This window comes from Halichoerus grypus, chromosome 4, assembly GCF_964656455.1.
Source record: "Halichoerus grypus chromosome 4, mHalGry1.hap1.1, whole genome shotgun sequence".
NCBI lineage: Eukaryota > Metazoa > Chordata > Mammalia > Carnivora > Phocidae > Halichoerus > Halichoerus grypus.
In genome coordinates, this window is record NC_135715.1 from 135802334 (window position 1) to 135817189 (window position 14856).

At 41.1% G+C, this 14856-nt stretch overlaps 1 protein-coding gene across 7 annotated transcripts in view; it reads left to right on the forward strand.

Moving 5' to 3' along the window:
- MAP3K20 (mitogen-activated protein kinase kinase kinase 20) overlaps window positions 1-14856 on the forward strand; it is a 180929-nt gene that overhangs the window by 160784 nt on the left and 5289 nt on the right. For all 7 annotated transcript variants that reach the window (XM_036084812.2, XM_036084813.2, XM_078071002.1 and 4 more), the window contains 3 exons: window positions 8365-8481; window positions 10989-11063; window positions 13481-13631. In XM_036084812.2, the coding sequence (XP_035940705.1) occupies window positions 8365-8481; window positions 10989-11063; window positions 13481-13631 (343 nt within the window). The remainder of the gene's footprint in view (window positions 1-8364; window positions 8482-10988; window positions 11064-13480; window positions 13632-14856) is intronic.

Sequence of the window (14856 nt, forward strand, 5' to 3'; positions counted from 1 at the left end):
AAAAAAAAAAAAAAAAAAAACCCACAAAAAAACAAAAACCAAAACAAAAAAAAACCCTAAAACGAAAAGCCCTTTCCAAACATGTCAGCTAACATCTGAACCATTTCAGGTAGTCAAGTGTGTACTGCATCATATGAAAGTATGTCTCACTTGATTTCTTTCACTTTAACATCATCCCTAAAATCCCTTTTTCATATATAACTCCAACAACAAGCCCCCAAAAGGCAATATAACAACCTTATCTCTACTGGCGTCTAGTTGGCACCAATCTGCCCTGACCTTAGACACAAGCCATTGTTAAGGGTATAACGCATTTACATATTTTGCAATAAAACATCAGTTATTTGCATTACTGTGTCAAGTTTTATTTGATTCTTTCACCTAAAAATGACTCATTTTCCTTTCTTGTATTTTAAAAACCAACTACTCTAAGCTTGTTTGAGAATAATCAAAAATTGCCCATTTAGCTAGAAGTCATTTTCTTTTCAAAAGGCAAATGTTATTTAATCTTTCAGCTGTTCATTGTGCCATCATAAATACTTTCTTTTCAGCACAGTTGTGGGGACTGAAATGAGCCCGCTAATTGCCTCCCATTCCGACTGACATGTGGTGGTTTAGTGGAAAGAGAACACAGCGGGGAGAAGGAAATAGAAGGCTGAGAAAATGAGAGCTAATTATTTTCACTGCCTCATGTCAGGCTCTGTGTCAGCCTTGTTTTTACAAACTGGAAGGTTGAGCACTAAATAAAACAAACCGGCGTCATGTTTTTATATACTGGCAGAGTCATGCGAGCAGCTGCACGGCTCAAAGACAATGTGATGCCTGCGTTCGCATGGACACCATCTGACAGACACTGTGAGCCACGGCTAATGAGGACATCACAGTGGTGCCAAGTGAAAGGTGCTGAATTATGTATGATTCTTCATCAGTACAGCAATAGTCCTGTACATCATTATGAGACATTGTTTTGCTGAAGAGATTAAAACATTCTTAGTTCCAGACCCTGCAACCTATACGCGCTGAAAGAGGTTATTAATGGAATTTTTAGGGAGAGCTTCTTGTGGGTTTCTTTTTGGTTGAAAAACAAATCTCGTGGGACAAAGCCGTGATGGGTCATGACACCGTACAGATAAAGAAGAGAAGCAAATTAACCGTACTTGCATTATCTTCTTTTTAAAGGCAGCATAATAAAATAGAGAGTAGTGGGGTTATCCATAATGATAAATAACCCAGGTGCTTTCACGGGATGTTCCACTCTCCTGCCTTTAAAACAGCAGGTTTCAGCAGCTGAGCTACATAATAGCAACGCATGTAAAGGAGCCTTCGGAGGCTAAATCATCAACATCTTACTACTTTTAATACCAGCATGACCAACGGTTCTACCGCATTTTTATTTCATCTTACGTTACTTCTTACATTTTCCAACAGTCACCTGCTAGGAGACTGTCTCCCTTTCTCCCCCTCTTGAATCTTAAAAAGTTTATTCCGACCTCTATTTTATATTTTAAAATGTTTCCTCCGTACAGGCCTTTCTAAGGTGGAGGGGCCTCTCTGCTAGAATCCTGAGCAATCTCTGGTGATTTTGCTTTTTCTCCATCCACGGTTGGGGGGTGGGGGGAGGTGGAGACGGAGGTGGGATTTTAAAACTCAATGTCTTTACCATTAGACAAGGTATGCCCAGGACCTAAGTCCCAGCCCCGGCGCAGCTAAGTGACCTTGCCGCAAATCTCTGCATTTTTCTGAGCCTCAGTCTACTCATCTGTAAAATGGAGATAGGGCTATCTACAACAGAGTAAGGCTGGAAGGGATTAAGTAACATGGACAAATCTCAAAACCACCATGCCGAGTGAAAGAAGCCAAACAAATACAAGTGCTTACTGTAAAGTTCCAATTTGGTCAGGTTCTAGAGCAGGCAAAATGAATCCATGGTGACAGAAATGGGAAGAGTGGGCACCTCCACTTGTGCGGGGAGCATCCGCTGGGAAGGGACATGAGGAAACTTTCTAGGGTAGTGGGCATATCTAGTTTGGGTGGTTATGCTGGTGCATACAGTTGTCAAAATTCATTGACTGGTGTACTTAAAAGTCTGTGCATTTTATTGTTTGCAAAGTATGCACCACCTCAATAAAAAAATACATCAAAAAATTTTTTGTCTATAATCTTCAGGTAGAAGTGATCTGTAGGAACCTGAAAGCCTAATGTGGGGTCTGTTTCTTTCTGAAATGTCCTGAATAATCTTGGCCCTAAATTTTTTAAGATTTATCTATGGTGTTCACATTTCCAATAAAATTTTGGTAGGAAAACAGAAAGCAAGAGAGAGAGAGCCATCGATTGACTGTTGTCTCTGAACTGCCCAGAGCTTGAAACAATATTTAAAGTTAATTTCTGTGCTAACTTCAATCCCTTTTTCTATTTGTAAAATTTACCTCTATATGGATCATTTCTTTGTACTCCCTCCCTTCTTTTTTTTTGTGGGAGGGAGAAGGGATATCTGTGTTTGGCATCACTTGTACTAGCTTGGAACTCCAAAGAATTTTAAACAGCTTGCAAAGAATGTAATAGTGATTTCTCACAAAGAGATACTTAATCTAGCATTAACTGAGTGTTGTTTAGAATTTTGTCTTCACAGTGTTAAGAGTTTCTGTTTTACTTGGCCAGTAACCTTAATTCAGAAAAATTTTTAACATAATTGGCAATACAGAAGTGGTGCAAATGGAATGCTTTCTCCTCCTCCATTAACCACACTTGCTTCTAAAATTATCCAGGTATTTCAGCAGCTGCCCAGATAAATAATACATATCCTGGGCACCCAACAGCACTGTCATTCTTTTCATCAGTTTCAAATGCAAAAAACTCCCCTCTTCCCAACAAAATTCCATTCATTTCTCGTAGATTTGCATTGAGAGGCAGATAATCCAGTTAGTGGAAAGGTTTGGATGGCCATGTTTTGCTATTCAAAGCAAAGAACATCCCAGGGCCCAGCACTGCTCCTGGCCAGTGCCTTTTTCCTACTGATTAGTAGTAGCATTCCCTCGAAATGTGCATCAAGATAGAAATTTGAATAGTGAGAACGTTCTCTTGGGTGGGAATCTAGCTATGAAATAAAAATCCACCGTGGTCAGACCTGTCCGCACGATCCACTTGTGCAACTAGGTGGGAGCGGGTTGTTTCTGGTTTGGAGAGTGGAAGTCATGCCTAGCCACACAGCCTAAGCCAGGGCTGGAGGAAAGTGCTGGTGATTCCAAATACTGACCCGATCAATCAAGGAAAGGAGCAGACAGTGGAATGGCAGCATCTGCACTTTTAACAAGGAAGGGTCTTTGTCAATAAGGGAGGGAAAGTAGGTTATGTTGGACTTATTAGAGACCCGGTATTTCAGTCTCTGCCATGGAGACTTACAAAGGAATTCACCAAGATAATCTGGACTGTTTGTTGCTTTCGGAAGACGGAACTCCTCTGTACTGTAATTCTTACTTTTGTTAACCCATAACAAGGAAGAGTTCAGGATTCAGAAAAGACTGAGGCTTTGGAAACCCGCTCGTTACAGCAGCCAAGAGACCACTGAGGATCGAGTCTGAACTCCACCCCTTGCTGTCTGTGTGATCTTGCTCAAATTACCTCATCTCTGTCTGCTTCGGTTTCCTCGGCAAGACAGGGCTCTCGGGCTGTCAATCACATCTCATAGCCATTGTCCTCCAGACAGCCGCTGGCTCCCCCTGATAGGGCTGCACTAGGATCTGTGGACTCGGGAAAGGGCAGAACTATGTTACATAATCCATCTGTGTCAGAAGATACAAGTTTCTTCCCTCTTCTATTTATTTCATAAGACCAGTCCTTGTTATGTTGCTACTGGGCACACCTTCTTCTTTTTTGCAACACTGATAATTCCCTTGGCACCAGACTTATTCAGTACCCTCTGGGTCCCCAAACTCCTGCCCAAGTAATATGCTCTGACCCAGCCTGCCTGCTCTGGCCGGATCCCTTTTCTAAACAAGCTGTACTGTGCACTCAACTTCTGGCCCAGTCCCAATCTTAGATGGTTGCTGGATGGTGGGCCGGCTAGTCTGATAAACTCATTGGAGCTGTGTTGGGGACTAATATTGGTAACCTTAATTATAATTGCTCCTTTCCAAGCTCCTCATTTGGCTCTGGCACTGTGCTGAGTACTTTATTTACATTATCTCATTTCAGCTTCACACAACCCGACAACCCACTTGTGTATAAAAAACAGCGAGATTCAAACAGGTTGTATATTGGCTAAGGTTGTGGGGGGGAGTGACAAAACTGGGATTCAAGCTCAGGGAGTTGGACTTTCAACTGTCCTCTTTCACGCCCTGCTACTCCCCCAGTAACGGCTTAATGTGTACTCCTTTTCTATATTATTTCTATCTTAACAATTATCATCAACACTTTAAACCAAATGAGAAAGGAACGGGGCCATCTGAGACTGCCAGGGGTGCAATGGTTTTGGAAAAGGAGTCCGTTGAGGCCCCCATGGGCTCTGAGAATACAGAGTTGTCTGCTTTTGATTTCTGCCTGTCAGGATTGAGAGTTGTTCTCAAGACATCCACAGTGACTCTTGAATGTTTCCGATTCAAAAATCAATACCCACATTTCTGTCACTCATATCAAGCCAAAATCAATAGTTCACCCTGGTAAAAGTGAATGGTTTTTAAATCTGGGCCCACATTCCCACTACCTGGTCCCTACCACTACCAAGAAACGGAAAAGGTAGCAATTTTGCATGTAAGATTCTATATTAGGCTCATAAATATGCGGAGTTGTTACTTCTAGTGATGTTATTGATGATTTAATTCACCTTCCTGTTACGAAAACCTTTTCAATGATCGATTGGTTGAGAACTCGTTACATGGCGTCCTGTCTCCGTTGGGTCCTGTGGAATTCAATACCTTGTTTAAATCCTGGTAGTTGAGAGCAATGCTCATTGACAACTTAATGACTCAATGTGTAGCAAAAATGCCAGGAATACCTGAGGGTAATAAGAAATTGAGCAGAACTTAAAGAATTCCATGACTTTATTTATGGGTTACTTTTCTTAACTAGGCAACGATGAAATCATAGATGCCCTGAAAAAAACCTAGCAATTATGTCAGGGCACTGACAGATTAAGTTAATAATTTAGGTGAACACTGCATATTCTTTTCCTTTCCCACCCAGCTTTGTAATTTAATGAAATGGATAATGCCCCCCTTGTCTTATAATGCCTTTGAGTATCATTTTATTGCTTCTGCACTATCTTTTATGGTTCAGGTAAAAGCCTTTCTTTCAGATAAGAGAAAACATTTCGAAAAGTAAAAGGTCTGTAACCCTATTACGGGGATCCTTGTTTTTCCAAGTTGGGCTCTGGGGACCAGGCAAGCAGTTGCTGCAGGGGAGGACCTGTCACCACTTGCCTTTTTGGTTGTATTAGCAAAATCTTTTCTGGTCCTTCTCCCACTTGCCTGTTGTTGATACCTGGTCCCATTGTGGAGCTCTGAAAACCATCCAGTGAGTACATCCTGCCACCCCTCCCAGCTGTCCTTCCCTCTTGGTAGCTCCTCCCAACTTTGGAGCCAGGCAGCCTTGCGCTATTATAATCCCACCTCCACCACTTACTGGCCAGGAAGCCCTGGGAAAGTTCCTTATTTATCTGAGCCTTATTTTTCCTCACCTAAGGGGAAAATAAACCTAACTTGCAGGGTTATTGTGGATATCAGACAAAACAGCACCATATAAGTACCCAGCAGCATGCCAGGAGCAGATGAAGTAGTCCACAAATGTGAGTTCCCACCTGTCAGCCCCTTCTCAACAGAGAGCCGCTCTGAGCCTGTGCACAGGAGGGTCTGATCGCGGGCCTGAGGTCAAGGAGAGTTCTTGGGCTGTGAGGTAGGAGAGTGGAGCAGAGGGAATTGGGCATCTCCACACAACCTGAGGTCTTTCACCTGTAATTTGACTCAATTCCAAAACTGGACAGGCGAAAGAAAAAGATATAAGTAAAATCCATCTTTTCTAGGGCTTTTTTATTCTCGCCACTGCTTGAGGAGGCGCTTGCCATTTCAGAGAAGAGCAATCATGACTGCAGTCATTATCCTGCCCAGTTATCTCAGGGCCCACGTTGCCGGGGCAGCAGTGGCTCCAAAACAAGGAAATACTGAGAGATTTGTCCATTCTGAGCGACTAATTTGACTTATGTTGGCCAAGAGCTCAGTTTTCACGTTATTGAATAGATCTTTTCCTTCACTAATTGGCTCTCCATCTTGTGAATGTGGTTGGGCAAAGAGGGTCACTCCCCTCAGGCATGGGCCCTGCTTGGTTCTGCAATTTGTCTAGAAGCTTTCCTAAAACATTGAGCTCCCCCAGCTTTCTGTTGAAGCCAACAGGTTTTCAACAGCCTCTTTGTTGGTGTTTTTCCATAATAATTTTGTCTGAGCCTGCTCAGGAGACATTCCAGGTCTACTCCTATGAGAGCATTTTCTAGTTTCAGCATGTAAGGTGCTCGGTACATTATCCTTAACCTCTCAGAATCCTTCATTCTTCAAATAACATGAGAGAAGGTGAATTTATGGTCCAGGGGTCCAGTTTGGTGCAAAGACATGGCTTATTTTTCCTTTTAATTGCACACACAGTGTTTGTCCCCCCACGTTCTTATTAAATTACTCAGACAGCAAAGTTAAAAGATATTTATAGTGAACCCTCCTGTACACACCTCCTAGATTCAGCCATTAACATTTTATTCTACTTGCCTTATCACATATCTGTCCATCTATTACTCTAGCCATATATATCAATCTTTATTTTTCTGATGCATTTCAAAGTAACTTGCAGACATCAGTACGCTTCCTCCTAAATACCTCAGTATGCTGGAGTTCAGTAAGAAGTACACACATCTTAAGTATATATTCGCTGAGTCTTGACAAGTGCATATGCCAAACCCCTATGAACAGAGTATTAGCATCCCCAGAGAGTCTTGTCATGCCCCTTCCCAGTCAATCCCCATCTGCAGAAGCAACCCCTTTTCTGAATGTTTTCCACCATAGATTGTTTTTATCTGTCCTAGAATGTCATATAAACGGAATCCTTAGTATGTTCTTTTTTTGTGTGAGACTTCTTTTACTCACTATAGTGTTTCTGAGATTTATCCATGTTGTTGCATGCATCAGTGATTTGTTCCTTTGTATTGCTGGGTAACATTCCATTCTACAAATATATCACAGTTCATCCATTCTCCTAAGGATGAACACTTGGCCTGCGTCTAGGGTTTTGTTTTGTTTTGGGGGTAGGGGGGTTGGCTATTATGACAAAGCTGCTCAGAACAACACTATGCAAGTCTTTTTTCATTCCTCTTGGGTGAATACCTAGGAGTTGAATTTCTGGGTCATCGAGTAGATGTTACGTTTATACATGCAGCTATATGCTTATAATAAATTGCCAAAACTTTCCCCAAAGTGACTGTACCATTTACACTTCCACTAGCAATCTAGTACCTCCAAATCCTGGCCAACATTTGATGTTATCAATCTTAGCCATTTGGTGGGCATATAGTGGTATCTCATTGTGGTGACATTTTATTTCACATTCCCCTAATGATGTAGAGTACTTTTTCACTACAGAGTGGTTTTACTGAAAATTTAATTAACATCATTTAAAAAATCTAGAGGTTTCACATAAAAATCCAGATATCCAGCTTTTCAAGAAACCTCAAAGGACCTAGCAAGACTGAGCTCCGATTCCCACATGGGGACAATCAACAGAAGTTGAGTGGTGGCTGTCCCTTTAGGGCAGATGCCCTTTAGACCCCCAATGTCCTAACCTTCCCATAACTCCCCAACACATGGGCCAGTTATCAGTCACCATATATCATGTTTGCAGTTATCCTTCCTGTTAAGAGGAAAGTGAGCTATTTCTTGAGCCCATATTATTATCAATACTGGAAAAGTGAAAGTTAGATCAAGAGGGTCTTATATTTCAAAATGGGAAGTCTACATTTCTTTGTGTGAATGAAAAGATATTCTGACAATGTTTAATATGTAAATTAAATGGGTCTACTTTGAAAGATTATAATTTAGGGCTCTATAATGAAACTGCCTGGCTTTACTCATTTTTATTATCTGCCTGGCTCCTTTCGGATTTTGAGTTTGCAACTCCTATGATAGAACATTTACATTGATGAATTATGTCTCAAGACTGCACTAACTGGGGGTTATTTTGATATATATAGAGATTTAATTTCACGTACTTTTTTAGAACAAAGAAAAAAATACTTCAATAATATTTCATTCAGAAAACTTCATGTGTTATAAAACATTGAGACTAAAACAAATTGTTTCACTTTCTGAAATTCTATAATTTTGCTTTTAATTCCAGGATTGTAAGTGGAAAATGTATATGGAGATGGATGGGGATGAAATTGCAATAACCTACATCAAAGATGTGACATTCAACACTAACCTACCCGATGCAGAGATTTTAAAGATGACAAAGGTAGGGTTCTATTTACGGCTTAAAAGCTTTTTTGAATTCACAGATATCAAACAAAGACATTAAAATCCCCCAGCAGTGTGCTTTTGTGCTTGTCGATGTTCACATCAGCTTGGCCTCAAGCTGGCTGTTGAAAGGCACATTTTATTTAGCAGATTGAGATCATAATAGTTTTTTGTTAAAATTCCACTTATGCTGTGTGAACTAAAAAGTACTACAAAAAAAGTGTCCTTTAATTTTTTAAAAAAATTTCCTTCTTTATTTCTTTACACTTACTCCATCACTTACTAAAGGGAAGAAAGTGGCATCGTAAAATACTTATCTCAACTTTGGGGTCATTTGAAACTTTGAAAAACTTGGAAGGAGGAAGGCTTTCTTGGTTTTCTTCAATTTCTTGAAGGACTGAGGGGAGGTTACTCATGAGGCATTTGTTGACATCTTCTTGGCTTCCTTGAGTTCGCACCTCTGGCCAGAGAATACCTCACTACTTTAGGGTCAGTGGTAGAAGTACATCCATTAAAACACAGAAGACAGACTCAGAGAAATGCTTACCTTCTCCTCAAAATGGAAAAAAAAATCAGTTCTGTCCCAATAATACTGAAAAAAAATACATATGAGACTTCAATAGTAGAAGGTCAACAACTCAGGTAAATAACCATGATATCCATTGGACAGTCACTCGAAACATCACAGAAGCCATTCTTGAGTATACTATGAATGGTGTATTTGGTTTCAGTGAAGAAAATGGGGTTTGTAGCAAAGAAGAACCTGGGTACAAACACAAGTGGCGAAGTGAAGAGTCTTCAAAGCCACAGCATTAGACTTGCAAATGTGTTCCTTCCTAGGCATAAGATTGCTAAGCATCCAAGTCCTTTGAATTTGCAAGTGTATTCAAGTCGATTGATTTGATATTCATTGTTGGAATCTTCTGAGTAACTGGGAGTTATTTCAGTGGTGTTATTTATCTGTAAAGGTTATGCTCTGGTTTTAACTTTCCCTGATTTTGTTGGGACCTACTATGTTTTGATGTCTTGAAGACTGGACAGATGCCTGCTCGTTCCCCCCAGCCTATGCCATTTAAAAGCAAGATCCTAGCCCTTGCCTGCTAACAGAAGGAAGCCGCTCACAGCAAAAATGACAGGGTAGAGTTGTAAACCCAAGTACAGGTGTTTCTGGTATAATGCCACATATGCACTCCCAAAGAAGCACATCTTCTGCAACATCACACACCAACATTAACTGGGATTATAGGAAAAATAGGGTTTGGGCAGACCATTCAAAATCTGTAGAACTTTTTAACATTGACAGACTCTTAACAGTCCTCATTTAAAAAAGAAGAGAAAAGAAAAAAAAAAAAAAAGAGCCCAGTTAAATCTCTATCACGTGGTGTGCTTTGTACCCATCTCAAGCCCAGTCGGTCATTTGTAACCTTAAAGCTAGAATGAAGGGGTGGAGGGTGGTTAAGAGAGTGGAGATTCATTTATAATAAAGACCATTTTCATCAAAACTAAAATAGGATCCAAGGTGTCAGGGTGAAAAAGTTTCCTTCTACCCTTCTAAGTTCTTTGGCTGGTCTGTTAATTAAAAGGACCTCAGACAGATTAACAGGAGAAGAATTTAATTTTGTACATACAGGAGCCCCAAAGATAGGAGACTCAAGGGCAAGTCAGGCAGTTGAGCCTTATGTGCCATCCTGAGCTAAGGAATGAGCCAGGGGCCTGGGGCTTCAAAGGGGAGGAAGGCAATTCACAGGAAGATAAGAAGAGCAGATGTTTGATAATTAGAAGCTTGCCCTGCCATGCAGATAGGTCTTTCAGATAAAAAGTTACCTCTGATAATAGCTCTCTTTCTGGGCCAGGTGCCCTATCTAAATTCTTTTAGGCAGTTACAGGAGAGGTAAAAGTTTTTCTTGAGTCTGCTGGGTTTTGATGGCCTTCAGCTAAAAATACAATACATATGCCAAAATGACATGTTTTGGGGTGACATATTCTCCCCTTGAAAGGCATAGGCTTCTTTATTAATCCTTTGTTTTAATACAGTGGGGAAACGTCGCCACAGTTTCATCTGCACACACAGCCTGATAGCTGGATAGCCGGATACAGGGAAAAAGCAGAGTAGTTGTTGAAGCCACTAACTCAGCTACTGCTTGCACTCAAAGGAAGGTACATCGGGGTCTGTATTAAGGCTTTGTCTTAAATATGAGAAAGCTTTCTACTGATACTTTAAAACGTTAGCATGAATAATGACCTAATGACAGGATTGAGTGCTATATCAGAGAAGAGAAGATTATGGGACTAAGACTAGCTGTTTATAAGTATAGAAAAAGATGTCTTATGAAAATCAACATCCAAAACATTAGCATGTTGTGAGTAATTACATGTGAACCAACAACATGACTTCCGTGATAATCTGACATTATGCCCTATTTGCCAATTGCATATGGCGTAGCTGGCCTCAAAGCTGCCCTGGAGCAGGGCAGGCTCTACACCATCCTAACTTTTGTTTTTCAGCCCCCATTTGTAATGGAGAAGTGGACTGTAGGAATAATGGAAAATCAGACTGTAGAATGCACTGTCACCTATGAGGTAAGCTTGGTGTTCGGGGGGGGGGGGCGCTGGTGGCTTTACCATCAGGTTCTCAGTGGGAATTTATTTGCTCCCTCATAGGGCTTAAAATTGGAAGAGAAACTATTTAACCAACGTGAATATGGGAAGATTAACATAATTACGCTAACAAAATATTGGTAAGGAAAGAGAACAGGATATTCTCACCTAGATAAAGATTGAAGTAGTAATTCATCCATTCATCAGTTAATGACTGAACATCTTCCACATGTCACGTCATGTGTTAGGTACTGGGGGAGACCAAACAGTGACCAAAACAGTTTTGCCTTCTTGGTGCTTAGAGTTTAGGGGTGAGGGTAGATCAGGGATTTTTCACAAGGATAGAGCACAGCTTCTACTATCACCTGGCAGGCAGGGAGGGCTATTACCAAAAACAGATTCAATATATTTTATATATAGAAAAATGGAAAAACTGACACTTTAAGAAAATATGCTATTAAAATTAAAATTCATATATTTAGCAAATACCTACTGACAGTTACTGTTCTATGATTAGGATAGACTAAATCTATACTCTCTCTTGAGGTTTATATTCCAGCGGGAGGAGACTGATAATAAATAGGTAACAAATAAGTAGAGAGTGGTAAGTGGTAACCAGAAAATAGTGAGACTTGGGGCATGAGACTGGGTGGTTAGGGAAGACCTTTCCTCTGATAAGGAGGCAGCAAGAAAAGGCAGCAGAGGAAAGGCAAGCCCAAGCTCCTGAGGCACAGAGGACAATGACAGGGGGTGGGCAGGCCGGATCACAGAGCTTCACAGGGTCACAGTGAGGAGTTTGGATTTACTAAAAATGCAATAGAAAGCCAATGGGCTGTTTTAAGCAGTCTACTGCTTAAAATAATGTAATTAGCAATATCTTCATGGCTGGTGGGACATACACTTTACAAGGTAGAGAAACCCTGCAGAAACAGGGTGGAGGGGAAGAAGCAGGGCACAGTCTTGTCACACATGGAGATATTAGCATGCATCTGCCATCCAAAGGACATGCACTGCATTCATTCGTTCAGTTATTCATGCAGGAAACATTGAGTAAGGATTCACCATGACCTAGGCACTATAAGAGAAGCTTACACCTGTTTTCTCTCATTAACCCCGTATCAGTACTTAAAGATAGGGAGCATTAGCTTCATTTGGCAGCTAGAGAAAACCAGCTCAGAGAGATGGAAGGAAGTCCTGAGGTTTGGGGTAGTCAGTGACAGTCAGTGGAGTCACACCCAGATTCTCCGACTGTAAATCCAGCTTCCACTCTTCCTCAGCTGTCCTACTCGTTCCCTTCCCAGCAGTAAGATGAAGGAAATCAGTCTCAAATTGGACTCCATGCACTGCTGCGTTGTTGACGGTCTCCTGAGTTGCCAGATTAGCTTTGATTCGGCGTTAGAAATCCAAAGCCTGGCCACTCCGCTTATCCAGGGTGACCTGATGCTGGAAGCCAATGAGTATTACAGCACTTACTTACCCTCAGCAGCCAGCGAGCACAGCTTATCAGGGATGAGCTGCCTGAAAAACAGCAGTAATTGTGAAAGTGTTGCCTGTAGGACACAAAACCTAAATGAGAGCAGTTGATTGGAATCTAGACTATTCTGGAATCTGTTGACCAGTCCCCACTGTGCAGGACAAGCCTTCTTTTTAGTAATTGGACAGTTCTAACAGCCAGATTTCATCGCTGCCTGCCTTAGTTGTGGAGACACACCACACTAAATTCTTTTCTTCTCCTCTCTCTCGCTCTTTTTCTTCTTCTTCCTCCTCCTCTTCCTTCTTCTCATGGTCTGTGATGATGCGCTACTTGTGTTTGTCATGGTCACTTCAAACCATAATGAGGTGATGAAGGGTTTCAGGACGAGAAGGTGGTATGTCTTGGATCTGGTGTCCTCTCCTTTTTCTAGTCATTATTCTTAACTCCCTATCCTGTCTCACTTTTGCACCTGTTACTGTGCACCCTCCATGGGGATAATTAGTCCACCACACTGCCCACAGTCACCCAGTTACCTGGACGGTCCAAGGCAGTCGTGGGCAAAATAGTGGTCAGATATTTATGTATTCAAATCTGTCTTCAAGTACTTTAAACAGAAGAAGTTGTCTTTCATTTCTCGGTAAAAAAAAGGTAAGTTGAGATTTGCCAAATAGAATACATTCTGAGGGAAGACAACCGCGTTTTGAACTATTATATAATCCACTAAGGAATAAAGTGGTTAAAACTTTCCTTTTAATCAAAGAACCATATTTAGGCAAACTGTACAAATATTTCACCTAATGCCTTATGATAATAGTGTTCTAAGGAGTTAAACTGAAGTGACATGATAACCTGATTTTCTTTCCTTCCTATTTTATAAACATGAGCATTTGGTCGTGAGTTACTTTTTTTTTTTTTTTTTTAACAGAGTGATGTTCGAGCTCCAAAGAGCACTAAGCACGTCCACTCAATTCAGTGGAGTAGAATGAGACCTCAGGATGAAGTGAAAGCTGTCCAACTTGCCATTCAGACATTACTCCCTAACTCAGAGGGCAACTCTAGAAGCAGGTCTGACTCAAGTAAGTTAGATGTGTGCTAGACTCCAAAAACTTGAATATCAAATTCTCATACCCAGGATAAGTGCCAGTTTGTGAACAGACATAGATTTCTAATATAAGACTTCCATCTTTTATTTTTAGAATATTGGTTTTATAGACAGACTATATGGACAGTAGTATTTATGGACTTATAAATGAGCATATTACAATAAATTTCAGTATTTGGATAACTACGATAAAAGATGAAAATTAATGATTATGTTATATTGGTAAATAAGAATATATATTTATACATATATATTCAGTTTCCAAAATTGTAGATAGGGATATGAATCTTCTGGGTCCAGCAAACATTCCTGTGAAGCCAAAGGTATCACTGGGGCAGTTTCTTGAGTCCTGAACACCACGGATACATCAAAGCAGAAGAATGATGGTCGAAGGGAGGGGAAGAGGAGAGGGGAGAAATAAAGGTAAGGAAGGATAGAGGAAGAGAAAACATGAAATGCGTATGATGGACGGTGGTGACAGTAATTACAGAGGCTATACTGGAACAAATTAGCATTTACATAGGGGAAGGCCAGCTGATTTGCTGTTTTGTTTTTTTTTTTTAAGATTTTATTTATTTATTTGAGAGAGAGAATGAGAGAGAGAGAGCACATGAGAAGGGCAGAGGGAGAGGGAGAAGCAGACTCCCCGCTGAGCAGGGAGCCCGATGTGGGACTCGATCCTGGGACTCCAGGATCATGACCTGAGCCGAAGGCAGTCGCTTAACCAACTGAGCCACCCAGGCGCCCGCTGACTTGCTGTTAAATTGGTCATTATTTGGTAGATTCAGGGAAGAGGTCCTGACCTTCACCTTCGCAGGTCCAGAAACTCAGGTACAACCCAGAGATAGGCTCTGCAGGACTACAAGCTAACAGACGTGTGAGAGTTGGATGCATAAACCCCCATGCAATTCACTTTTTACCAAGAGAAATACACCTGCCAAACGAACCAGAAGTACCTGTTTTCTGATCAGCGCGTTATTTTTCCCAGTAAGAAAATACACCTGAAAAGCCACATCAGGAGGTTCTTTGGTGGCCTAGAAACAAAATACCCCCATGGGTAGTGTCACTGAGTTATGAGAACCTAGCTAATGTGTCCTCTACTGTAGAACGGGCTTGTCAAGTGCACCAGGCCTTCTTCTATCCACCAGCCCGGGGGCCCAGAATCCTGGGTGCTACTCAAAACTCACCAACAAATTTTT